Here is a 27,194-nt window from a genome sequence, read left to right as displayed (position 1 = left end):
CAGTGAAATATTTAATTCAGAAAAGCTTAATTAGTAAAGTTGCTTCATTAAAACATAAATATTTCATGAAATTCAATTTTAACTTAACAACCTCAAAATAATTGACAATGGCTCATTTGTTTGATGCCAATTTGGTGCGTTTGCTGTGTTCCTGTGGACTCATGAAGCCCATCACTGGCATCTACTTCTGCCGTCATTGTGTCAAGCTCCGATGTTCAAACTGCGTTTCTCACGAGGTCAGCATTTGGGCTCCTAATTCTTCGTTTCATTGTTAGTAATATAAATTTTATGTATACTCATTTGCGTTGCCTAAAAATTCCATGGTAATTATATGTTGGAAAATTTCAACAGATATTTTCTAATATTGCTACATTGATATGCTAACTACTACGCAGTGAGTTGTTTCAGTGTAAATTAATAATGTATGGTACTAGGCATTCCTACCTATTTTATTCTTAGTATTCAGTAGCTGTGTGTGATTGTTTTGTGGAACTTAATCTTATCTCTTCTGTTTAAAGTTGGACATGCGTTACTGCCCCAACTGCCTGGAAAACATGCCTGCTCCAGAGGCAAGGCTCAAGAAAAACAGGCAAGTAGAATCCATTGTTTTTCTTTTCTGATCTTGGGCATCATTTTAATCTTTACACGATGATAATTTGGTAAATTTAAAATCAATATTCATTGTAGGAAAATAGTTGCATATCCATTAAACAAATCCAACTAGTTTATTGTTTGTATCAATGACATTTTTATATTGCTTGCCGAATTTTGTACTTAATTGTTCCATTACTGCAGGTGTGGCAACTGTTTTGACTGCCCAAGCTGTGGACAATCACTGTCTACCAGGCTGAGCATCCAGAGCCCTGACCCTGAGCAGCCCAGCCGCAGCATTCAGCGCAAGCTTTACTTCTTGTCGTGCTCAGGGTGCCGCTGGACTAGTAGGGATGTTAATATCCCTGATCAAACTGTTGGTACGGTTCATGTGGTGCCTTGTTAAGGACACAATTCTGAGTGATTTATTTTTTTGTTGAGAAATTTTTTAGAAAACTAACTTTACCGTTAAGTGTTTATTTAGGTTTGCTTGATTTAAGAAGGACTTGTAACTTCTGTTCAAGACAGTTTAATGCACAGAATGTCCCCCAGAGCACTTCTAAATAATAATTGATAGATTAATTAAAATAGTCAACAAAAACATGATGTTTTATTGTAATGTTGAGACACAGTATCCATTTAAAACAAATGTAAATTGTAATACAAAATACCCCCCACCTCTCCTTCCTAATACTCACACCATTCAAGTCATGCCATGCATTATCTACTGTCTAATATATAAATGTATTCGCATTGATTGTTAGTTAACATCTAGCTGGGGGTTTTCTGATAAACTGAGGTTTTTCTGATAAGCTGAGGGTTTTCTGATAAACTGAGGTCTGAGGGTTTTCTGATAAGCTGAGGGTTTTCTGATAAGCTGAGGGTTTTCTGTTAAACTGAGGGTTTTCTGTTAAACTGAGGGTTTTCTGATAAACTGAGGGTTTTTTTATAAACTGAGGGTTTTTTGATTTGCTGGGGGGTTTTCTACCATTGAAATTAGCCAACATAAATCTGTACACACAAAACATGCAATAGGCAAAATATTTACTAGTGTTTACAAGGGTTTAATAGAGCTTACTGAGGTTTACTAGAGCTTACTGGGGTTTACTAGGGTTTACCAGAGCTTACTGGGGTTGACCAGGGTTTACTCAGAGCTCTCACGTTTGTTACAGATAACTTTCTGTTACTACAAACCTAGCTTGATTTCCCTTTCTACAAGCCTCATCAAATGAGATGTGCCATCTTCGATAAACTTTCTTGTCTTAATAATTTTCTACTCTGAGCACCACTTATTCCTGTAAAGTCGTATGCACACTTTTATAGTGCTAAAATCTACGATATTTTATTTTAAGTCTGATGTTTTCACTGAATAGCTTAAATGTTTTTCACATTGTCTAAAGCTTGATCAATTCCCTGCCTTCATATTATATCTGTATAGACCTGCTCGAGAAGCACTCTCTAGAAGCACTCTGGTCAATTTGATGTTAAAAATATAATTTAGCTGTTGTTTCCATTCATTGTTTACCTGAAGCGATGCGTCACAATTATATACGTTCTTACTGCAGCTACAGGTGGCTGGCCAGAGCAAGAGCCCCCCAACAAGGAGCGAATCTTGAGTCTGCTGGAGCACTACAGAGCTGTGGCGCTGCGTGACAAGATGGACAGGTTGGAGCGTATTTCCATCCATGCTCTAAGACCTTTTGTTCTGACAAATTAACCTGCATTTCCTGTACACTAATGTACAAGCTAAATCAGAATAAAGAATATTGATCTTTGGTTAGCTAAGCTAACAATTTGATGGGCAGAGGTAGTATTTATTTTAGTTATGAGAGCAGTTCGAATTCATCAACCAGCCGCCATGATGGTTTAACCTTCTGGCCGAGCCTGCCAAGTTGTCATGCACAATAACTTAACGCACTAAATGGCCATTATAACGCTTTTTTTAAACTCGCGTTTCTAGCCCTATCTCTCGAAGCAAGGTTAAGTAATTCAACCTCAAGGTTGAATTTTAAGGTTATTGACTATACTTTATACATAAGGTTATACTTATTTTTGTTATTTGCATGGTATTGCATTTATGTTGACTAATTTGCAGGTGCCATTTGCGTCGTTAGTAGTAGGTATGTAAAGTTGCGGACGAATTTCCACGATTCGAATAAAGTAAATTATTGGATATTGAACTAATGTAGGTAATTTCACATATTGTAATTTTGATTGTTTTGCTAATCTGTCTCAGGGAACGTAAAAAGCAAGCAGCAGCACGTGTTAAGAAATCTCCGGCGTCATTCCTGCGCTCTGGTGACGCGGGGGCAGACAAGCTCTCGAGCGTGTCCAGCAGCCTCGCCAGCGCCAAGAAGAGTCTTGCTGCCATCAACACCTATGCCCATAAGGTAAACTCTAAAAAATATAACTCAGTACTCACTGCAGTGAGTGACAGAGAGCGCATTTTCTCGTCGACGAAAACGTGAAGTCACGGACGGACGGACAGACGGAGGGACATGACGAGCACAATAGCGCCTTTTTTTCCATAAATGAGAAGAAAATGCGCTAAAAACTATCTCACTTCCAAATATTTTCCCATAACTTGGTCTCGTAGTTAAAGAAATGTATTTCTGTGACCTTGCCATGTGAATCCCATCTAATAATTTCATTATAAAACCATTTTCAGAGTTGCCACAGACACTGAAATTTTGAAAATGTAATTTGTAATGTAATGATCTTTTTTGTGTATAATGTTTTAAAGTCAATCAGGAATATTGAGTTGATAATTTTGCATAAATATTCATTCCGATAATCAATTGATGTTTAAAGATTCTCTGAGCCTGATGTGCGCAGCATATTGTTGGATTTGATGGCCATAACCTGCTTGTTCTGCATTGAGGATGTTGCGGGGGCGTGTTTTTCGAGGGTGACTGTACGTTATTTTATTGCACTTTTTATTTCAACGAAATTAAAAGGCATACATAAAAATTATTTTTGTTCAACATCTATTCTAGTACGACCGCGTTTCTAGTACGTCCGCGAGAACTGGTCATGAAAATGACAGTTGTTTGGGGAATATTTGAACAATAGTAAGAGAATGTTGCAAGCAGCTATGATGGTTTAGAGTGTCTTGTATGAGCGAGATATTAAGCACTTTAGACAAAGATTTTCCAACAACACTGTAGCGAGAGAAATATACTACATTAATAATGCTTCAGGGTTTATGGCCACGGGCCTTACAAAAAAAAATTAAGGAAACTATACATCATCACAGAACATGGCCATCCAGTTAGATATATTTCCAAGTTGATTTTTGCAATATAATGCAGCATTTACGTCAACTTGAGTAAATGTTAGAGGAATTGAGACAATGTACCTTACCGTTGGATCAAACCTTTCTTGGGAACGAACGATTAAAACAAAGTTGTATGTTATAAATAAATATGGAATATATAGTCCTGTAAAATTTCCGTCTAGGAAGACCAACCAATATTAGTCTTTCCTAGCAGTTTTACGATTCTGACAGAAAATATTAAAATCGCCTGCTTGTTATATTGCGTCTGGGTTAACTTACTGCCGGATTCAATTGTTATTTATCACATACAACTTTATAAGCAAGAATATTTTACCTACAACTTACAAGATGAAATATGAATTTATATTCATTATAAATTTATTTTTATTGTAGCGCTGTATTTTACATCTGCAAAGCCAAGATAAACTTGCTCTGCGTAGTATTATGTTTGCTTCACTCCGATGAATATAACTTCAAGTTAGGTGAATGAAGTTTGTTAGTCAAATTTGAAAGTAGTTTTGTTTTGAATTGCTCATGCTGGTCACTTTGAAAATGAAAGATGTTAATATGTCCATGACTTGTCTCTTCAAGTTTACGTCCAGGCCCTTCACTAACAGCACCGCTCGTATGTCTGATAGTTTTATGCAACTAAAATAATAAACGTAATCAGTTGCACTAATAAAGCATTTTCTTGCGTTAAGGGCGACACGCCGCTGACCTCTCAACTGACGCCCGCGGAGGCGAGTGAGGAGGTCGAGGGCTTGCCGGACGACATCTTCACCGAGCCTGTCGTCCTCGCACAAGGTTGGCTGCGATTTTCTTTTCTGGTCTTGCCTTTCTTTGATATCAATTTTTATTACGTGCCTAATATGTCCGCTATCTTATCATCCTGTACTATTGTGTTGAGAGACAATTCTCTCCAGCAGCTAGTCTTGCATCTCTGCTAAAAGGAACGATTAAAGACAAATCATGTTAGGAAATTTGATTTTTCCTCTTTTTATTATGCCGCATCGTAAGACGAACGAGTCCGGGCGTTTCAACATTTCATGTGTAATCAATTGAATGCCTTTATCAAGAGCAGTGCATGATTAGAGAGGGACGAGACGCTTGCCGTGCCCAAGTTTGTGCGCTACATTACTCATTTTAAATTTTTTCGGCAATGGTTAATATCTTTGAAGTGGATTGGCAAGAAATCAAATGGATTTTCACTTCAATAAAGTGTTTTAGCTACTTCTCCGTTTGTTCAACAGTAGCTGCTGTATTAATTGGATCACATTGAGAAGCAATACCGTATATGTTCATATTCGTTGTTAACAAAAGGTGTGTTGCCGCTTGAACACTGACTGGACAAGGGTAATGAACTGGACGGTGAACTCATAATATCCAAGTTAAGACGAGGGTTTGCCACTTATTCTATGGAATAAAATAACGACACTTATGCGGTGCCGGAGTGGCTGTTAGCTTCACTAATTCCTCTTTTGTTGGAATTAAAATCATTCAACTAGAAGTTGAATGATTTTTGATTGATGTTGACGATGATAACTCGGCGTCTCATATTTAAACAAATATTACGTTTGAATTATATCCCTAAGGTAGATTTTCTGATCTCATTATTTGAAAAGTACTGAGACGCAGGACAATACAATAATGTATTCAGAACATGAACCATTTGTTGGCCAGACATTTCTAGTATGTCTTGAAAATGATTCGGACAGACTATAATATAATCCCTAAAATAAAAGTTGAAACTACTTCAAGCGTCAGTCCCTTACCTCATATAAAAGTTAAGACTACTTCAAGCGTCAGTCCCTTACCTCATATAAAAGTTAAGACTACTTCAAGCGCAGAGGTGGTCAGTAGCGCGCTACATGTAGCGGCCGCTACTAGCGGCCGCTACATTTTCAGTAGCAGTAGCGATAGCGGCGTTACATTTCAAAGTAGCGCTGCCCAGCTCTGTTCAAGCGTCAGTCCCTTACCTCGTATAAAAGTTAAGACTACTTCAAGCGTCAGTCCCTTACCTCATATAAAAGTTAAGACTACTTCAAGTGTCAGTGCCTAACCTCATATAAAAGTTAAGACTACTTCAAGTGTCAGTGCCTAATTCTGATCCATGTTGACAGTATGCAGTGTGGAGCAACGCCTGCGGTCGCCAGAACAACAGCCCAGTCAGAGCTCCTCCCTCTACCCGCTGCACAAGCACATGCTTGTCAAGCGCAGCCTCAGATGCCGTCACTGCGAGCACAACCTTAGCAAACCAGAGTACAACCCTTCCTCCATCAAGTTCAAGATCCAACTCGGGGCCTAGTGAGTTGTATTCTACGTTATAATTCGGTGCCCAGTGAGTTGTATTCTATGGTACAACTCAGTGCCTAATGAGTTGTATTGCACGTGATGTTGTTGTTGTTTGTTGCGACCATCACGCTCGCCGGGGGGGAGTCTCTGGTGGTGGTCGGGGGGCCGGCACCGGAAGAGGGGGGAGATGGGCGAAGGCAGGTAGGGTGGCCAGGAAAGCCCCTGCCTCCACGGGGTTGTCCCATATTGAGGAGACGCTTAGAGACGTGGGGAAGGCGGGGCAGACGAAGAGGTGCTGGACCGACTGGAGAAGATCCCCGCACTCTGGGCAAGCGGAGCTAGGGGAGCGTCTGATCCAGGCGGAATAGAACGCCAGGGAGCTGCAGTATCCCGAGCGGAGCTGGAATAACGCTGAGCGGTGGGGGCGGGGGAGTGAGGCCTCCACTGATGCAATCGGCGGTGGCGGGGCTGCAAGTACGGCGTTTATGGCGTCAGTCGCCGCAACGCGGGAGGCGATCTCCCTGCGGAGGGCCCGCTTGGCCTCTCCGTAGGAACCCGCAGGCATCAAGCCATTATGCAAGAAAGGTGTGACCAAGTGACCGAACCTCGACTGGATTGAGGCTTTCATGGGGCGGTCAACCGGGGGGGCAGAAACGATACGGAATGAGGTATGGGAGGGCTGGAGGGCGCTGGCGAGGAACTGGGCACAAGCCAGGTCCAGATGCGCGGCTAATGGGAGGACGCCAGTCTCCTGGTGAAGGTGGGAGATCGGGGCCATTTTGAGGCAGCTGGTTGCTCGTCTCAATGCAGTGTTTTGAATTATCTGCAGGCTGGCAACTGCTGTGAGTTTGGCAACAGGATACCAGATGGGGCCACGTAGTTGAGGATTGGGCGCGTGATGGCTCGGTAGGTGGCAATAATGTCCTCCTTGGAGAAGCCTCAGTTGGTATCAGCTAGGGCTTTTAGGATGCGAAGAGAACCCGTCGCTTTCGTGGCGATGGCTCTTGCATGAGGGGAGAATGTGAAGTGCGTATCCCAGGTGACGCCCAGGATTTTAGGGGTTTTATCCAGGGGGATGACGCCGTTGCAGAAAGTGGCTGCAGGGTGGGATCGAGATTGGTGGGTGTCTGGTGTGAAGAGCGTGACTGAGGATTTACCAGGAGCCACGCCCAGTTTCTTGGCCGCCGACCAATTCGAGACGTTCCGAAGGAGCACAGCAAGCTCAGCCTCAGCAGCGTCGAGCCTCGGGGACGACACGAAGATGGTCAGATCGTCCGCATATGAGGCAATGTTGGGGGTCGGAAGTGGGATATCGGAGATAAAGTGGTTAAAGAGGGCCGGCGAGATGACCGAGCCCTGGGGCACTCCGAAGTGAACAGCCCTGAAAGGCGACTGCGTTCTGAGGTAGAGGCAGGACGCCAGCCTGCCTCTAAGGTAGGAGCACAGCCAACGGACCAGGTTATGATGTAGGTCCGAGGCCGCGATCATGCTCAGAAGGAGAGGGTGGTCGACGCTGTCGAAGGCCTTCGAGAGGTCGACTGCCGCGGCGATTGTGCGGGCTGGAGGGCGCTGAGAGTTAGAACCCGTCGCGATCTGGTGCGCGAGCGGTAGGAGGGCGGTGACAGTGGAATGTCCCGGCTTGAAACCATGTTGCGAGGGGACGGTGGTGAGAGATCATAAGATGTATAGGAGAACCAGGCGCTCAAGAATCTTGGCAGCCGGGCAGAGGAGGGAGATAGGGCGGTATGAGGAGCCCTGGTTTCCGGGTTTGCCCGGTTTGAGAATTGGAATAATTATAGAATTTTTCCAAATGGATGGAATTGAGGCTGTGAAGACGGAGATGTTGAAAATATGGGTGAGAAACTGGCCGAGGTGCTTTAGATGAAGAACCGTGAGGCCATCAGGACCCTTTGCGGAAGAGTTGTTGGCGGCTGCGATGGCAAGCTTCACCATGTCTGGGGTAAAAGGGGAGAAATCCCTGTCGAGGGGATGTCAGCTTTTTTGAAGTCGACATAGGAGCGGGCGGCCCGGGGGGTTGGGGAGTCAGCAGAGGAAGGGAGATGGATCAGGATGGGCAGGTGGTCCGAGTTGAGGGCGACTTGAGGAGCCCAGGAGGTGCTGAGGAGTAGGTGACCGCTGTGGATGGCGAGGTCCGGAGAGGAGGGCGGGCCATGGGAGGGGAGGCGGGTATGGGAGTCCTCATTGAGGTAGGAACCAGCGACGAGGTCGTCGACTGCGGTTCCTCGCGCTGCGGCTCTCTGGTCTTCCGTGTGGGAGAACCAGGAGGGATGATGGGCGTTAAAATCACCCACTATCAGGCAGTCTCCCGGGATGGAGATAATGTCCGCGAGCTCCGGGGAGTATCCCGGGGGGCAGGAGGAGGCCGGTGGGATGTATACATTGATGATTCAGAGAGGTGAGCCGTTAAGAGGAGTGGAGATTGCCATAGCCTCCATGGTGGTGTCGCCGCGTAGGAGGGGAGAGATGTCTCGTCCGGTGTAGGGGCTGGGATGGGGTCTGGCTGGGATGGGGTCAGACCGTCTGCACGTAGGGCAGGTCCAGTCTGCGGAGTAGAGGTGAATGGAGCGAAGGCCGGAGCACCGCTTGTGGCACCAGGCGTTGCACGTGGAGCACAGGAACGAGTAACATCGCTTTGTAACCGGGAGGGAGCAGACTGAGCAGGGGTCCAGGCCAGGGTTGGGATGGATACCCTGGGTCGGGAGGAGAAGGGCGAATAGGAAGAAAAGGTGAGAGGATAGAAGGGCATAGTGTGCCTCAGGAAAGATAGGCGGCCAAAGAAGTGGGTAGGGGGAAGAGGAGGCCGAGGTTCCCCGACTCTTGGTCGAAAAAATGAAGAAAGGAGCCTCCGTCCGGTAGCGATCCAGGCGGGGGGGGCCTCTGCCATTTGGCCTGGCCCGCGAGTATGCCGGGCATCCGGCCGACGCGCAGGTCAGGGTACCCCCACGACGTAGACGCGGCAGAGATCGGGGGCTGATAACTCGGTTGCACGTGATAACTCGGTGCCTAGTGAGTTGTATTCTATGGTACAATTCAGTGCCTAGTGAGTTGTATTGCACGTGATAACTCGGTGCCTAGTGAGTTGTATTGCACGTTATAACTCGGTACCTAGTGAGTTGTATTCTATGGTACAACTCAGTGCCTAGTGAGTTATATTGCACGTGATAACTCGGTGCCTAGTGAGTTGTATTGCACGTTATAACTCAATGCCTAGTGAGTTGTATTCTATGGTACAACTTAGTGCCTAGTGAGTTGTATTGCACGTGATAACTCGGTGCCTAGTGAGTTGTATCGCACGTTATAACTCGGTGCCTAGTGAGTTGTATCGCACGTTATAACTCGGTGTCTAGTGAGTTGTATTGCACGTTATAACTCGGTGCCTAGTGAGTTGTATTGCACGTGATAACTCGGTGCCTAGTGAGTTGTGTTCTACTGTATAACTCAGTGCCTGCTTAGTCGTATTCTACAGTACAACTCGGTGCCTAGTGCGTTGTATTCTACTGTACAACTCGGTGTCTAGTGAGTTGTGTTCTGTGATCCAACACTACAGCAGCTGTTAAACATACATTTAGCAAGGGATAAGCTGTCATTTTAACCATTTGTCTACGTGAGCATTCACCGCCGTAAATGTAATTTTCATGCAATGGCTTCATAGCAAGAGTGGAAGTGAGACAACGACTTGCACTCGCTGGCCAGTACGACATGCACTCACCAATGCCCTGTGTCTATGGCAGCTACCACGTGCCTGACGTGCGGCTGGTGCGCCCCGTGCCCCTTAGTGTGGGGCAGGAGGCGCGTGTCGAGCTCTCGCTCTGCAACCCCACGCCCCACCTCATGCCCCTTGCCCTCCTCCCCTTCCTGCCACACCTCACCACCGCACACATCGATGCTGGTGAAGAACTTCGCTTATCGTTCATATGAGGAAGTAACCTCGAGTAATGTTATTTTCCTAGCGTAAAAAGTAGTTTGGATTCTTGATATAGGTATACTGACCGCATCTACACTTTGATACGTTGTCATTTTATTTAAAGCTTTGTCAATTATATTATCAAACTACAAACCTAATGGTATAGATTCACAACTAATTCTATTCTCAACCTCCCTTCTAACAAAATGAAAAAATGAGAACATACGAGTATGAATGAACTGAAACATTTAGGTTTCTAACGACTTGTGTGTACAGGAGTGACAGCATCATCCCCTGGGCCGCGCTTCATTGAGGTGCCCACCGAGAGTTGCCTGCCGGAGCTGTGCACCAGCGTCACGCTGCCACAGGGACAGCTGCTGCTCGCGCCCCGTGACGACACCGCCGAGTACGGCGACGCTGACGCACACAATTCCTTCAAAGACGACCCTCAGTAAGTGATGAGCTTCCTTCCATGTAAGATATACACGTGATATTGTTACCGCATATTTGTTAAATTGTTAACGAGTATACTTTGTGAGATAATATTTTATTGAGCACAATCTAATAGTATATTCATAGTAATGTTGTTACCGCATATCTGTATACGAGTATACTTTGTGAGATGATATTTTATTGAGCACAATGTATAGTACATTCACAGTAATATTGTTACCGCATATCTGTATAGTTTATAGGAATACACTTTGTGAGATAATATTTATTTTATTGAGCACAAGCTAATAGTACAATCTAAGTAATATTCCTCACTCATCTGTATACGAGTACACATTGTGAGATGATATTCATTATATTGAGCACAATGTAACAGTATATTTTAATGCAGGGTGGTGACTTGGCGCCGCGCCAACAAGGTGGGAGTGACGGTGTGTGTGACGCCTGAAGCTGTCACAGATGCTCTCTACATCGGCTTCTTGCTGCGCTACGACTACACCAACAACATGATATCTGCAAGCTCCGGTGACTGCATCTTATATCATTTAGCATTTAGCAGTGAAGGGGGCTTGCAGACAGGAGTTCTGACTACACAAGTCTCAGCCACCCACCCAACGAGGCTACGTTCCATGCCACGCTGTGACCACTGCATGGGCCTTTGGGATGTACAGTACATATAGCTCGTTATTGCAGGCTGCCCAAGCCACCGTGAGATCCAAAGAATAGGAGACCCCGGAGGTTACAAATACATTAAACAGCACGAGAGAATTTAACATTATTTTTGCATTGGAAAAGAGACCATAGAATGCGTTCAAATTACAGTTCGATCACCACCCATTGAGCACCTCCATGTTGGCATATATTTGGCAAATTACCGCATGCACGAAATGGAATACTTCTGTTTAAGTGCTACAAAACTTATATACACACCAAGAATTGGAAAATTTTATGCGCTTACGCTACTTTCTACAACACTTCTCTTTAACTTCACTTCTTGTTTGTTTGTCTGTCTGCTACAAATCTTATAATCGATATTCAACACACTTCTACCTCTCCAATCGATCCGAAATTTTGCAAACTTGCGTAAATTTGGAGAATGCATGAATCAATTGACAAAATAAATAATTGTAAAAGTTAAATAATTTTTTTTTCAATACTGAATAAATTGAAAAAATATATTTGTTTGCTACAAATCTTATAGGTAATCAATATTTAACACACTATCTGAAATTTTGCAAACTTGTGTAAAGTCGGAGACAATTCATGAATCAACTGACACAATAAATAATTTTGAAAATGTAATTTTTTCATATATTAAAAAAAATAAAGATTAATTTTTTTAATACATGTAAATGAAATTAGAAATTCATTAATTTTTTAATTCATGTATAAGTGCTACAGTGTATCCGATGTGTAATATCGGTTACACTGTATTTTTTCAGAAGTGTTGTCTTTGAAAAATTAATTTTTAAACGCATATTATTTGATTCCATGAACGGTTTCACCTCACTTCATGAATTAATTTTTGTTAAGTTTGTGAGCCAAGCGCAGATGTTTGTCGCGCATGCTAGTGAGGAATGACTAGCTGTGTATCGATGGTAATATTTGTGGCTATAACTCTCATACTTGATGTTTTCCCGTTTCAGGACTGTCGTCAGTGGGGCCCGTATCACTGGGTCCTTCAGCAGACCTCTCATCCCTGGGCTCGGGCCCGCCTTCTGGTCCCAGTTCCTTGACGCCCAGCGTCGAGTCTCGCACCGTCACCCTCAACGTGCCCGTCATAATCAAGCTTGGCGCTGTCAGTGCAAGTGCCTCTGAGTCTACTGCCTAGCTTTGCAACGCGTTCAAGAAACTTCTAACATACAGTGTTTGGACGGAATCTTGAACAAGTGCAGAACGCAGCATCGAGTGAACAGTGAAGTAATTACCTAGCATGATGGCATTAGCCCGTGGAATTTAAGACTGGCCCGACTGAATCCTGGCCGGTCTCACCTGGTGATTTACTTCTCTCGAAATTCTTTGGAATATATTCAACGATTGTTATGGCCCTCACATTAAGTTTATGAACCATGTTTATATCAATGATATTTGATGTAAGGTTGGGTTCTGTGATGCTCTAGAATTAAAAGCATCCAGCCCATGTTTCTTACTGTGAAGTGGGAGGTATAAAAGCATAGAGGCTTTCGAGCCTTCTTGTTCTACAGGAACTCGGTTAAAGCTTGCGATAAGAGACCAGCACAAGCAGCGATCAGAGAACAACCGCGAAGAAGTGTCATCGTCTCGCATTAAACCTACTTACATCCTGTGGATCAGTAGCATCAATAAAAGTAAACGAAATTAAATAAGTGCAATTACTACCGCTAGGAAATTGAAGTATTCTTAAAACCAACCTGGTTGACCAAGTAAATCGGTGAACTGTTCTGACAGCATTATTTGCACACTTGTTAGATATTTTTTACCTTGAGACTGAGTATTGCGAGAGGCGTCTGTACAGCAATGCAAAGCCAGTTTTACAGACTGAAGACATTCTATTCGATCTTCTTCTGCACACCTGTGATTCCATGAGACGGTGACGCTTCATCCTCTGCAACTAAGTTACCGTACTCGCTCGTTGAAGGTTGTCATTTCTTGAGCTTGCGTGTGGCCAGGAGGATGTAGCCGCTTTCTGCAAGCGCGCGGGCATCTTGTGCGCCATGAACTATGCCAATTTATATTTCTCAATTTGTCCGCGCTATCAATTGGACAAGTGTAAACTCGTCTATTATTTACCGCAAACTGCACTAAATTAACGTTTATGATGTTTCCTTCGCTACCATAGTTAAGGGGCTTGCTTTGCAATATATATATATATATAACTAAACCCATCCTTCTGAGTTAAAGCTTCACGCGCTGTGCTTGTATCCGAGAGCAGGAGTGGCCTGCTTTGCGGTATAAGAAAAGAATTGTCTGCAAAACATATTTAATAGAAGTATACAATGATTATATATCATCTCCATCACCTGCACCAAGTATTTATTTCCTTGCTAAATCCTATGGTATCGACTACTTCTTACAGTAAAAAAAATCTAGTAGTGTTAAGTCCTTACGTTGTTCGCAAAATCACTGCAAGTCCTGCATAGCACTCTTCAATTAGCGGCACAAATAATGTCGATGATGTAATCATGCAATCAATCTTTAAGAACAAATTCCTAAGCTCAAGATCAATCACTTCTGCGAGAAGGTTTCAAGGTACTTTTCACGGCACACATTTGACCTCGACTAAAATATGGAATTTGCTAATAAACTGAATCAACTAATACATTATTATTGTGAATTTCTACTCTCCTTTTCAGTGTCTCAATTTACCATTGCGGCTAGCAATGAGGATCAAATCCAATTTCCGGGTCATGTTGCGTTTCTGCTGCGCTAGGATGCAAACTTCTTCAAGTCAGCACTGAAGAGTACCTAAAAATGTATAGGGTTTCAGAATCAAATACAGAATGCCGTTCAATAAATTCTTAACAATTGTTGTAGTTGGACGGCAAAAAGATGGGCGCTATTCCCCGATTCTCGCATCATAATTCTCGTACATTACGGCGAGCAATTTATAGTTCTCTCATAATTCTTCATATTAGTTTTCTAAGATTTTCATATCGAAATTTTGGTAAATTATTTAATCTACTAAAGTTGAATTGGCCCAATCCTGAAGCACTAAATGAACCAGCAATTATCGTTATTAAGCAAAATTCAGGAAGCTGGCAATAAAGTTAAATAGTCTCATAAAGTTAGTGTGCAGACAGTGAGCACGACACTCACGGAATGAGCCCAGCCAGCGTGGGGGCCGTAGAGGGTCTGGAAGTGTGCGGCCACGGTGCGGTACACGCGCTCGGTGACGCTCTTGGTGGAGCGCAAGGCAGGCAGGTAGAGGCGCGCTGCTATCTGGAACACGTGCGTGTCCACGGGGATGCTGTCCAGCTTGTTCAGAGACATCAGGCTGATGCAATCCGCCACCTGTACACATATTACACAGCTCCTAAAAATCGTGCGAAATGTAAACCGCTGAGAAGGCACCAACACTCTTAACTGTCGGTTCCTCAGAAGAAAACATTTACTCCCAGCACAATCGAAACGGGTGCAATAAAAAATTTTTGTAATATTTGAAAAAAATTATTATTTGCTGTTTTTCATTGTTATTTGTCGAATGTGTTAAAATGAAAAATAACGATGAATAAAGAAAAGTGAAAATATTACCAAAAGCTGCGCATAATATTTGAACTCGAAAAACCTGTGGTTCGTGTAAAGTAAAACAGCTTGAGAGGGAGTTGAATATAAGTTAAAATATTACCATCACTTGGAAGAACGAAACCTGAACATGAAATTCAGTGTGCCGAGTCAGCAGATGGTTTGTGTATGGATGAGTTACTACTACGTTCCCGTGAGTAATAGAGGTAGTAGTAGTAGGTTGGTTTGGTGGTGCTCCAACAATCAAGCTATTTCGAACCGGAGGTCAAAAATTAACACTGCCAGCAAGGCGACAAGTCTCAATTATTGAAAATTCCTAGAATGTTTCATCACCCCACAAGGAGCGGGTTGTCTCAAATGGCCGGCCTGCTGAAGCTGGCTCAAAAGAAGCAGCGTTAGCATCTCATAGAGGCGAAGTGACAAAATGAGGGACAGGTGAAAAGCAACAGAAACTAAAGGCCGATCCACACGCTCAGTTTTCCACAACTATTTGTCTGCGCAGTCTCCAGTCGGAATGAAATCGTTGCAATTTTTAGCGCGTTCTCACGGTGCCGACTCATCTGTGTAGTTTGCTCAGTTTTGCGCGACCTCACCGTGGAAGAGGCAGTACTCTGGTCAATTTTGGCATTGCGCATTGTTAAAAATTAGATTGGATCATTTAGGAAATGCGAGGAATCAAAATACCAGAGAGATGGCTTGGAGATGTCATCTCCTCCAGCTCCAGATGGCATCGATTTATTAATTTTTTCCCAATTATTTACGTTAAAAACCCCTCAAATTATTTATTTTTTACAGCTGTTTCTCTGTTTGCGCTTTCATCGATTTCTTAGAATTGTTCTACTAAGCTCTCGTATGTCTCCATCTTTTTTCCCTGTTACTATAGTCCTTGGATTTTACTCGCTAAATGCAAGGAAAACATTCGTATAGAGCAATAAATTCCCGAGAACATTACCGAAGTTATGCCATTGTCGCCAGAATCATTGAAACTGAGCACAAATTGAATCGGAAAACGGTGCTACCGTCCACACGTTCCGACTTATCAGCGCAGTTCATCGAAATCTATGCTCTGTAGCTCAGATATCGCTGCAACTGTGCAGTTTTACCGCCGGCTTCAAAACTGCGCAGTTTTCCCGTCCACACGCAACGTTTTATCTGAAACGATTAGAGCTGCAAAGACAAATCGTTGTGTAAAACTGAGCGTGTGGACCGGCCTTTAGACACTCGTACAAGGAGTCGCTTACACGGGACGTCGGCCGCCCGTACGAGAAAGACAGAGAAGGGAAATGTAAGGATTCCTACCGACATAATAATAACTTAATTCCACAACCGAGACCTGCAGCCAGACACCGCGAGCTCAGCGGTGGGGCGCTCAGGAACAATGCCCTTGAACGCTAAATCCCATAGGACTTCTGAGGAGCACAGTCACACGACTCATGTTTTCCCTGAAAGGGCATATCAGTGAGATTATCAGTAACATGGTAACAACAAATTTGTAACATATTTACATGAACAAAAAATTCAGCTAGTATTGACCTTGGGCCCAACGCCAGGCAGCGTCTGGAGCTGCGCTCGGCAGTGACTAAGAGGAGCGTCCCTGAGAGCCGCCAGCCAAGCCTCACCGCCGGTCGACAGCAACACTCGCGCTGACTTGTGTATATAAGCTGCTCTGCCCAGCACAATTGTACGGCACCATCAGACCAGCACACAAACACAAGACAACAACACACGCACTGACTAGTGTATATAAGCTGCTCTGCTCAGCACAATCGTACGGCACCATCAGACCAGCACACAAACACAAGACAACAACACACGCGCTGACTTGTGTATATAAGCTGCTCTGCTCAGCACAATCGTAGGGCACCATCAGACCAGCACACAAACACAAGACAACAACACACGCGCTGACTTGTGTATATAAGCTGCTCTGCTCAGCACAATCGTACGGCACCATCAGACCAGCACACAAACACAAGACAACAACACACGCGCTGACTTGTGTATATAAGCTGCTCTGCCCAGCACAATCGTACGGCACCATCAGACCAGCACACAAACTATCAAACATAGAGTAAGTAAGATGAGAGTAATGACATACATATATAGGTGCATGTTTTAGTGTTAAAAAGTGCATGGGCACACTTGAAAAAATACTTAGTATTGAAAGCAACAAATTATGTTGACATAATGTTGGCAGAGGCGTAAACCAATCCTACACAAGAGTGTTACATTCCAAAGCTATTTCTTACCTGTAACCAAATGCTAATTTTCTCAAGACCTGCTCAACACCTTCAGCAGCAAGCGCTTCAATAGAAGGGAAACTGAACCACTGCTGACCGTCCACCTCGCACTGCAGGCTGCCGAACTCCACACAAAGCTTTTCCACTAATCCACTGATCCTGTAACATAATAAAAACAATGATACACATTACCTATTATATGGATCAAGCATCAATCTTTCACAATGACTTCTTGTTACTCTTAGAAACAACACATCACATAACATTACTCGAACATCCCATTAATTACAATCATTGTAAGAGAAGAGATCTCAACCAAATATATTATCTTATGAATAGGTGTGGTATACTCATGTACTTGTGACACATGAATATATACTATTTATGGATACCAGTATTGCTGGCAAAGATCTGAGTACGTTTGTTACTGTGAATGGTTTAACAATGTAGAAGTTGTGAATAAGTATTTTTCTGAATGAACAAGTACCACTATAGCAGTATCATGAAAAATTACTGAAAATCTTAAAAACAATTCACCATATTCACGAAAAAAAAATAAGAGAGATCAATGACACTAACTGACGAGTGCATTTGCTGCAATAGAACCTTGCAGCAAATGCAATGCATATAAGAGTTCTTCCTGCCTCATTCCTTGCATTTGTCTTACTGGTTAATCCTGAACTAATTTAAAACAATTTCTTATCCATTTTTGTATTGTTCTGAGTCATACGGTATTGTTCTGAGTCATGAATACTATACTGTATTGCACTGAGTCATGAATAACTTTCTGAAGAATGTAATCTAATTTCTAAACTTGGACAGTTTTAGTGAAAAAGCCATTTGAATTATAGCATAAGCAAGTCTTTTGACAAATTTATAACTTACAGTTCATCAAAATTGCATAGGAATTAATGATAATGTGAATTGTGAATGAACAAAAATAATTTATTAACAGAAAGACAGTCCAAGGAATAATTGCATAGAATAAATTATCCTAAAATGCAATTATTCTTCCACTTCTTTCACGACATCCTTGAATTTGTATGCCATACAATTTTCATGCGCTGCAAATAAGAAATTTGTCAAGAACCAAGCTTCTAGAACAGTTTCTCTCCTGGAGTTCCCAAGTCAGAACCTCTAAGCTCTCATTCTCCACTCACATTGACTGTCTTGCGCTTTGAAGACTCATGATGCGTCAGCAATATAAAATTTCTCAGGCAAGCTTTCTCCGCATCATTCTACAGTTTATCTGATGTTCGAAAAAGTCAGCTTTAACTTTTGGATGCATTTTATTAGCTTTCAAATAGTCACTGGAGACTTTCTAACCTCCCATTCCCTGTAATTGTTAAGCAGCTCAATTGTGGCGTGGAGCAAGCTGTGATAAGATATGTATCCATATGTTGTCTGTCTTAGAAGAATTTCATGCATTATAGATCATCCAAAAAGCTTTTCTGATATTTGATCAATATTTATCTTGGCTGACTACATACGTAATCTTGCCATAAATATACCTAACCTAATATGAAAGGCACCTCAGTCACGCCACCTTCGTGTCCATTGTCCAAGAATTGAACAGAAAAAAATTGATACAACATTCACAAAATTTGATACAACATTCACAAAATTTGATACAACATTCACAAAATACTCCATTACCTACTTCACAATTCCATGAATGTTATTCTAAGAATGCCAAATTGCCAAGAGTCTTATTAATTCATACAACTATATATACGTACCTATATAGGCAATAATTTTCCATGCATTTACTTCACAATCAAATTAACAGCTATAAAATGATCTAGATAGTAACTTCATGTTGATGTGTATTTAATAATCAAAATTTATAAGGTTAGATAATATTGTTGCAGGTAAGCAGGGTTGGCAATGATTAAATCAAAATGATTAAATCATGTGATTAAATCACTTGATTTTTTTATAAAAAAATCATGATTTTTTTTATTTTTCCAATTTTTTTTTTATTTTTTCATATATTTAAAAATATTGAGTGGCAGTCTTTAATTTATATTGAGGTATTGTTATTCATGGTTTAGTATAAATGTACTATGAATGACAAATTGGTATATAAACTTGTTGCCTTTCTCAGTTTAAGAATAAAGGCTAAAACCAAAAAAGTTGCATAAAACATTTTACTGAATAGAGGTCCTAGATAAATAAAACAGAACGTTTCGGGCTATGCCCATCATCAGCTAATTTGCCCATCAGCTAGCATCATCTTTGTAACGCTAGCAGCCAAACCGATTTACGAATTTTAGAGTCTCTTTACATCCATAAACTTAAACCTAAATTGAATAACCAATCCAGCTCTTTTCCTCTTTCGATTCTAGGTCAATAGTTGTTTTTTCCTTTCTTTCCTTATCATTTCCTAAATTTATTTACTAAAATTGATTTCCATGTATTTCCAGATGTATTTTACTAGCTGATGATGGGCATAGCCCGAAACGTTCTGTTTTATTTATCTAGGACTTCTATTCCGTAAAATGTTTTATGCAACTTGTTGCCTTTAGTGTGTATTAGGTTTCAATAAATTGAATGTTTTTGGTACAGAGGCATCAAGTGTGCAATACATTGTACGTAGCTAGCAGCTTAGCCAATTCTTATAAGGCTATAAGTAGTCTAACTATTAGTTATATATTGATTAGAATATACAATTTAAATGTGTTAGCTAGCTTATACAGAGTGGGGCAGAACTGACTGAACAGTTTTGAGGCGAAATAATTGTAATGGAGGTACATAAAGAAGAAAGTTTATTTTCCTTAAGATTAGCATAACATAGGTACCATTTAAAATACTTATGTTTTGAAAACAATATCAGGAAGATGGGGTTTGTTAGCTGCATCACACTGTTGGAGTCGTTCTCGGAATTTTTCTACAGCACGTTCACACATATGGCGAGGCATGGCCATAACCTCTGCAATAATCCATCCCTTTAGCTGTGGTAGGGTGTGAGGGCGACTTCTGAACACCCTTTCTTTTAGATGTCCCCAAAGAAAGAAATCACAAATGCTCAAATCAGGTGACCTTGCAGGCCACTGCAAATCACCCCTCAGAGACACCAGACGTCCGGGAAACATGAGTTTCAAAACATTGAGTGACATTTGGGCTATGTGGGCTGTAGCCCCATCCTGCTGGAACCACAGGTCTCTCAATGCATCATTTTCAACAATTTTTTTCCATCATGGGCTGCAAGAAATTTTGCAACATTGCAGCATAGCAATCGGAATTTACTGTCATGGTTACTCCCTCCTCTGAGAACGACTCCAACAGTGTGTTGCAGCTAACAGCCCCCATCTTCCAGATATTGTTTTCAAAACATAAGTATTCTAAATGATATGTTATGCTAACCTCTAGGAAAATAAACTTTCTTCTTTATGTACCTCCATTACTCTTTTATTTTACCTCAAAATTGCTCAATCGGTTCTGCTACACCCTATATGTTGAGAGGTTGAGATTGTATTGACCTTTTACTTAGGCAATTAGAAAGATTTTCCACCTTAATACGAGTATTCTAATTAAAATATTTAATTTCAATCTTTAAATATGTGAATTTAAAACTATAAACAAAAGAATTACAATTATAAGACTATATATAAAATAATTAAATGCAGTGAATGGATATAAAATATTTGAATTGTGCACATGTTTATTTCAAACAGTGTTAGCTTTTCTCATAACTATATATAAAATAATTAAATGCAGTGAATGGATATAAAATATTTGAATTGTGCACATGTTTATTTCAAACAGTGTTAGCTTTTCTCATAACTTAAGTCTCATTTCAAGTCGTATGAGGTTTGTTTGGTTTTCGTTCAGTTAATGTTTAGTATTGGTTTATTGGTCTGAATTAAATGGGAACAGAGCAGTCAGTCACTACTAGTCAGTGTGTATAGAAGGTAGAGTCTGGTAGATTTATAGGACATAAAACTAGTAGATCTATTGATAGTGCTGTGCACTGTGTTATCAGCTACAGTCACTACTAGTCGGTGTGTATAGAAGGTAGAGTCTGGTAGATTTATAGGACATAAAACTAGTAGATCTATTGATAGTGCTGTGCACTGTGCTATCAGCTACCTATCTGTTATGTGACTCTTCAATGTTTAGGAGATCTGCATTCCTGAAGTGTTTTTGTATATTGAAGCAAGTTAAATGGTCCATATTTAGCTCATTACCTTGCTCCATACAAACTTTACAAAGCTAATGAATAGACTTATCAATAATTGTTTACCCAAAAATCCCTAAGTGGGAAACACCACCTTAGCCTGTTGGTCATTATTGAAGGCAATAAGTGCCCTTTATAGCATCCATTATGATCCATATACTATTATTGTTAGTAGGCTATTGCAACATAAAAAATTACACCTCAAAAAGACAAAAAAAGCTGAAAAAATCAAAAAAATCGTGAAAAAATTTAAAAAATCATTGATTTTTTATTTTTTTTTTAAATAAAAAAAAATCGCCAACCCTGCAGGTAATAAGAGACATTACGGTCGGTAGGTATTCTTTGAACCAACATAAAAATGTATGAGGCATTATTAGTCTTGGAGGCACCAAGTCATCATTACGTATATTGCATATTTTCCAAAATGAATGCACTGATCTTATTCAGAAATAAATACTGTATGAATGACCACAGCAGTATCATAAATTAAGACACTCTAGATCAAAGTATAAAAGAATGGATAGCCACAAAATCAATTTATACTAGTTCCACAAATTACAAGATAAATGGGTTCACAAAAAATACATAAATTATTATATATTCTATTTAGCCAGATAAATATACCAAACTTAATTCTCTGCTTGATAACGGACATCAACACTTGCAGCATATCACACATCTAGCCACTGACTGCTAGAAAGCCTGCAGTTGTAAACTGTTAATGAGGAAAATTCTTTCACACATAGAATTATTAGCTTCCACACCAACCTGAACATTTTGCACTGATAGTAAGAGCTCATCATGAATGAAGTAAAAAGTAGGGTTTTACAAATTTTATTTTTATCATGGAATAAATCATTGAGATACTTGTTACAATGAACTATTATTCATAAAATTTGGTAATTTAACAGTTCATTTAATAGGTAGTTTCACGTTAAATTCACCAATTAATATAGCAACCAACCACTTATTTTAGGTAATAATTACCAGAATGAAAATGAGTTGGATACTGACCTGCTTATATTGTTGTTGGAGGAGCAGATAAACGAAAAGACATTCTCTACTGGTGGCTGGTCAAGGAGCCGCACACCTGGGCATTTCTGAGCTGCAGCTTGGAAATGTACATCTTTAGAACACCAATCCTTGTAAGCCAAATTCAGATCAACTGCTAAACGAAAATAGTTCTGAATGACTTTCAAGTAATGAGAAACTGTTGTAGCTGGAGTGTTGCTTGCAATGTTAGTACAGCATTCAGCTTTCAAAAGTTTACACATGACAGGGTTCGGCTTCTGATCAGTGTTGAAGTTCTTTACATCAATTTTTTGCTCCAAAGAGCTTCTCACACACTTTTTTCTTACATTGCTTGCAGAATTATTCTTTCTGTTTTTGTTTAAAACTGATGCAACTATTGTGTTATCTTCACTGTGACTGTTTTCAGCTGTTATGTCATTTGGCTTAATTTCAACAGATTTAATGGCATCACATTCAATCTTCACATCCACATAGGAATCAGTGAAATTAGTACATGATTTTTGGATGCTTAGATGACTTGCCTTGAAACGTTTAACTTTTTTATTGTCATTTAATTTTTCTCTCTCAACAGCATTTTCACCAACAGCTCCAAAATAGTCATTTCTTGAATCAACATTTGGAGGTATTTGAGCATCATCTCGGAGATTGTGCAGCACACAGTAGAGTGTAGTGTTGTCTTGCGAAAAACTCCATACATCATCTCTTATCATGCCTCGCCATACACCAGGTGATGCTTCCTTCCATCTGTGATAAAAAAATAAAATTAATATTTCTAACCATAAATAAAATCTGGTATTTTTGGGGATATATTATGACAAATATACTGCAAAGCATTGTGGCAAACAAGATATTTTTTAGAAACCAGTTCATTCTTGATTCCTAATCTACCTACTATCAATGCAACATAAGTCACCACTCAATAACCAACCACACAATATGCTTTCAAAGCTGTTTTGATCATGCTAGAAACACATGTTTCAGTTTTGTTTATAAAATACCTAAAACATTTCTATTGAAGGGCAGCAACTCAAGTGCAGTGGTGACGTTACCATAAAATGGGATAACTTAGACTCCCAGGGTAACTTAGACCACTTTTCATTTTTTCAGCAAAAACCCCCAACACTCAAAAACTATTTGACATAGAAAAATTTTGTCAATAGGCATCAAAGGCCTAATACTGAGGCTACGTAACACAATAGGAAGATTTGAAAAGTTTGCATATTTAATAGGTTAAAAAATTAAAAATGTAACCCACGAAAAAGAGCTATTATTTGAAGCCTGTCAGAGTACCCCCTCCGATTTTTCGATTTTTTTTTTTTTTGGTAAAATAACTCCAGGTTTTGATGCATTGTAGTAGAACTCTTCTACTTACATATGCAAATGACAAATTTTAGGAAAGCGTCATAATTTGCATATGGGGAGCGCCACCCCCCAATGGGGGAGCTTAGACCACCTAATGTCAGCCCTGATGGGGTAACATAGACTGGCTTGGAAATTAATTAAAAATTACCATATATAACATATTTTATGTTTGATACACATATTAATGTTTTTTCTTTATGTTTCAGACTCTACAGAGTCTTATATACGGTAATTTTACCTTCATTTCCAAGCTGGTCGATGTTACCCTCTCATGGCTGACATTAGGTGGTCTAAGTTCCCCCATTCGGGGGTGGCGCCCCCCATTTGCAAACTATGACACTTTCCTCAAATAAGTCATTTGCATATGTAACTAGAAGAGTTCTACTACAATGCACCAAAACCTGGAGTTATTTTACGAAAAAATATAATTGATTTTACCACCCAGTCTAAGATACCCCAAGAGCTGGGGTAACAAAGACCATCACTTTTTTTGAAATTACATCAAAACTATGAGAGGCAGGAGCCAGCAATTTATGGTGAGTAAACCTAGAGTATAGACATGTATTTTGCATGTTTCAATTTAAGTTCAATTTAGCTGGTAAAACAATGGCATTATTTAAAATAAAAAGTAGTCTAATTTACTCCATTTTACGGTATATCAGCATTAAAGGTGGATGAAAATTTTTTTCAATCAAGGTATGATGAAGCTGCTGGTATTCATGATACTTTACTAGTCTACTCATGGGATTAGTAAAGGAAGAGTCTAAAAAGTCTCTGCTTTGCCACTATACTGTAGAGTGTCAAAATCAGAGGTCTAAATTACACAGAAGCAACCAATCCTACTGATACTGTAGTAACAAAACATGAATTGTAAATTGGTAAAATTTAGTTTAATTTGGATGCAACTCATTGACATTGGTCAATATATATAACATAAATTTAATCTTTAGTGGCATACAAGTGCAACTTTAAACCACTTTGAATTCCTAATGCCATAATAAAATCAATATTTTAAGGGGCATTTATTCTGATAAAATTTGATTTCCCTTCATAGTCTATAAGGCAAGATAGAAGCTTAAATAATTGTCAATCACTGAATGAATGAATTACCATAGTTTAAGTAATACCGTATGGCTGCCAAGTTGTGTACATAAGCTACAGGTGCTGTTACCACATGCCACCTTTAGTCAAGACAATCCTGTTGTCCACTTCTGGTTGATCAGAAGGCAACAACAACGACAGTAGATATGTGTAAAATGACAATAAAATTTCTGCCATCATCTACTTTGATGGAGATTGTTGCCTTTGTACTAATAAAAGTAGACGATGCATTTGTTCCACCAGAAGGTATGCAATGATTTACATACGAGACATTTGGACAGTTGACTCTCAAATGTCATTACATAAAGTGCTTGAATAACATGAATAGGGATTTGGTCTGAAGTGATGATCTTTTGGTTTGCAGTGATGATCAAGCAATGTTTCTCAGGTTGTGGTAATCATTGGTAGAATGAACGGCATCAAAGGGGTAAATCAAGACAGTCCTCTGCTATGGAGTAAAAATATTCTAGCAGCAAAACTAATTGAAATATGGCAAAACTAAAAATAGTGGCTCAAACTCCAACATTTTTCTTATCTATGTGGCATATACAAAAATTAATCATTTGAAACCTAAATAGCAATTAAGAGCAGCGCACCAATGGCTATAAATATGCATCAAGATTACCGCCAACCGGAGCTACTCGGGACGGGCGGGGTAACTCGGGACAGTCCTCCGACACGGCGTAAAACTGTTTTAGTAGCAAAACTAATTGGAATATTGCAAAACTAAATATAGTGGCGTAAACCTCAACATTTTTCCTATCTATGTAGTATAAAGGAAGTTCAAAAATACTACATTCACTAGCTTTGAAAAATTCCTGAAAAAAATGGTGAAAAACAATATTTTTGAAAAGTTACTTCTGCTAAGGTCTGTTGTAAAAAAATATTCACCGTATTAAAAAATTTTACTTACATAAAAGTTGCACCCAGGTGTCAGCTTGAAAACGTAATCGACAGATTTTGCCTATCTCATTCCAAAAAAAAAAAATGGCGGTCATTTCCGCACGGCAGGGCTACTCGGGACACCCCCCCGGGGCTATTCGGGACACCCCCAAAAGCGCATTTACAGTAGAACCTCAGTTAGCAAAGGCTCCAGTTAAGAAAAAATTTGCTTAAAAACAAAGAATATCAGTTTTACATGATCAACAATCTCATCTGGTTATCCTTCTAAGGTGAGTGATTAAACAGAGATTAGGGCAGAAAAACAATATTGGCATGGAGTGGTGAAGGTATTTAATGCCTAACATTTTTTTAATCTCCATGCATGGAGATTTAAATTATTCATGAATTGATTCATGAATATTTCAGGCAAAATCACACATATCAGACAAATTTACTTGTATCACTTGAAATTAATTATTGCAATACTTTAAACAGAAGTTGGAATTAAAAATTAATTTTTGAAAAGGTGAACTCAAACTTTTCAGTCCTCCTCCATCATTCATTGCAACATCTTCAATAGCTGGCAGGGAGACTTCCAGGGTACCGTACTCATGAAACCAAGTCTTGAGAGAACCCTGACTTAACCCATACGCATTCGAATGTATGTAATTATTGAGGGGAAAAAGACTGAGACGCAAATTTGACAATAAATTCAATGCAAAATGGTGTACAATAATGAACAGTATCACTGGTATAGGAGAGAAATTGATTGAAAACATCATTTATCAAGCAAAAATGATTTGCCATTGTGATTAGGGCCCAGTGCAAGTTTGTTAGTAAGATGAACAAACTAAACAAAGCTGACAGTGACTAAGCTGAGCCTCTTGACACATAGCTAAGAGAGTAAATGTTTTACACTCTCTGTGAAAGTGGCACTTGGAAGCATAGTAGTATTAGTAGCAAACCAGAGATTTTTAAGAATCAGTTCATTTTTAGTTTCTTTATTGACTCAATATTTAAACCAATACTTATCTTATGTATGATAAGGCTGATATCTATTATCTAATATCTATGACACTTTGTGGGTCTACTCATAGGACTCAAAAATGAACTTGAACAAGAGATTAAAAAGTCTCTACTTGACTGCTATGCTTGGATGTATTCTAAAATGTCAGGATTTTTGCCATGCTGTCAATGTAGAATTTTGAAATATAGTCATAATTATTAATCTTTACAAAAACAAAGTAAATGGCAATGGGACTCACCTGAATGATTGCCCATTTTGCAATGTAATTTTTAAATTTAACTCTGTAATTTGGCAAGGAATGTGCAAGAAGAGAGACTTAACTTTGTTCATTGTAATTTGTGTTTGTTAGAAGTCACAACTAGCTTAAAACCTTGAAAAAGGTATTCAAAAATGTAAAAGCAATTGAAATGAATGTATAGCAATATGAAAGCAATCAATATAAAATATTTGAAGCAAACAATATAAAAGCCAAGAAGCAAGACTGTCATGAGTGAGTCAAGTAATTTAGTAATTTTTAGTTGAGGCTGTTGAGTCACTTGAGACTTGAGTGGTAGCATTTACAAATCTTTAATATGATCAGTTTTGATTGATTTGATGCCGGGTTGTAGGTG

The 27,194-nt window shown here is 40.1% G+C and overlaps 2 protein-coding genes across 3 annotated transcripts; one reads left to right on the top strand and one right to left on the bottom strand.

Annotated features, from left to right (window-relative positions):
* LOC108667659 (dynactin subunit 4) lies at nt 1-13,855 on the top strand. Its single transcript, XM_018154701.2, has 11 exons — nt 1-236; nt 519-589; nt 796-971; nt 2,157-2,256; nt 2,828-2,981; nt 4,570-4,672; nt 5,989-6,172; nt 9,913-10,070; nt 10,362-10,536; nt 10,930-11,063; nt 12,185-13,855. The coding sequence occupies exons 1-11, from the start codon at nt 108-110 to the stop codon at nt 12,367-12,369; spliced, it is 1,569 nt and encodes a 522-aa protein (XP_018010190.1). The 5' UTR covers nt 1-107; the 3' UTR covers nt 12,370-13,855.
* Nucleotides 13,484-27,194, bottom strand: LOC108667660 (N-glycosylase/DNA lyase). 2 transcript variants are annotated; one of them, XM_018154702.2, is made up of 6 exons: nt 26,822-27,194; nt 22,194-22,955; nt 17,009-17,158; nt 16,293-16,425; nt 14,334-14,528; nt 13,484-13,982 (listed from the first exon to the last, which is right to left on the bottom strand). In XM_018154702.2, exons 1-6 carry the CDS (start codon nt 26,911-26,913, stop codon nt 13,944-13,946), a joined length of 1,371 nt encoding a protein of 456 aa, XP_018010191.1. In that variant the 5' UTR covers nt 26,914-27,194; the 3' UTR covers nt 13,484-13,943. The 2 variants fall into 2 exon arrangements, with proteins under 2 accessions (XP_018010191.1, XP_018010192.1); XM_018154703.1 differs by lacking the exon at nt 26,822-27,194 and adding an exon at nt 25,588-25,615.

The sequence above is a fragment of the Hyalella azteca genome, unplaced genomic scaffold (genome assembly GCF_000764305.2).
Source record: "Hyalella azteca isolate HAZT.00-mixed unplaced genomic scaffold, Hazt_2.0.2 contig9526, whole genome shotgun sequence".
NCBI lineage: Eukaryota > Metazoa > Arthropoda > Malacostraca > Amphipoda > Hyalellidae > Hyalella > Hyalella azteca.
The sequence above is the reverse complement of the archived record's forward strand: the minus strand, read 5'-3'. Positions and strand labels throughout refer to the sequence as shown.

What these genes read in the sequence shown, in the direction of transcription:
- LOC108667659 (XM_018154701.2), top strand. Translation starts at nt 108, where the DNA reads ATGGCTCATTTGTTTGATGCCAATTTGGTGCGTTTGCTGTGTTCCTGT. An exon ending in CAAACTGCGTTTCTCACGAG is followed by an intron (nt 237 to 518) that starts GTCAGCATTTGG and finishes TTCTGTTTAAAG; the next exon opens with TTGGACATGCGTTACTGCCC. An exon ending in CATGATATCTGCAAGCTCCG is followed by an intron (nt 11,064 to 12,184) that starts GTGACTGCATCT and finishes TTCCCGTTTCAG; the next exon opens with GACTGTCGTCAGTGGGGCCC.
- LOC108667660 (XM_018154702.2), bottom strand. Translation starts at nt 26,913, where the DNA reads ATGAACAAAGTTAAGTCTCTCTTCTTGCACATTCCTTGCCAAATTACA. An exon ending in CAAAATGGGCAATCATTCAG is followed by an intron (nt 22,956 to 26,821) that starts GTGAGTCCCATT and finishes TTTTTATCACAG; the next exon opens with ATGGAAGGAAGCATCACCTG. An exon ending in TGCCTGGCGTTGGGCCCAAG is followed by an intron (nt 14,529 to 16,292) that starts GTCAATACTAGC and finishes ATATGTGTACAG; the next exon opens with GTGGCGGATTGCATCAGCCT.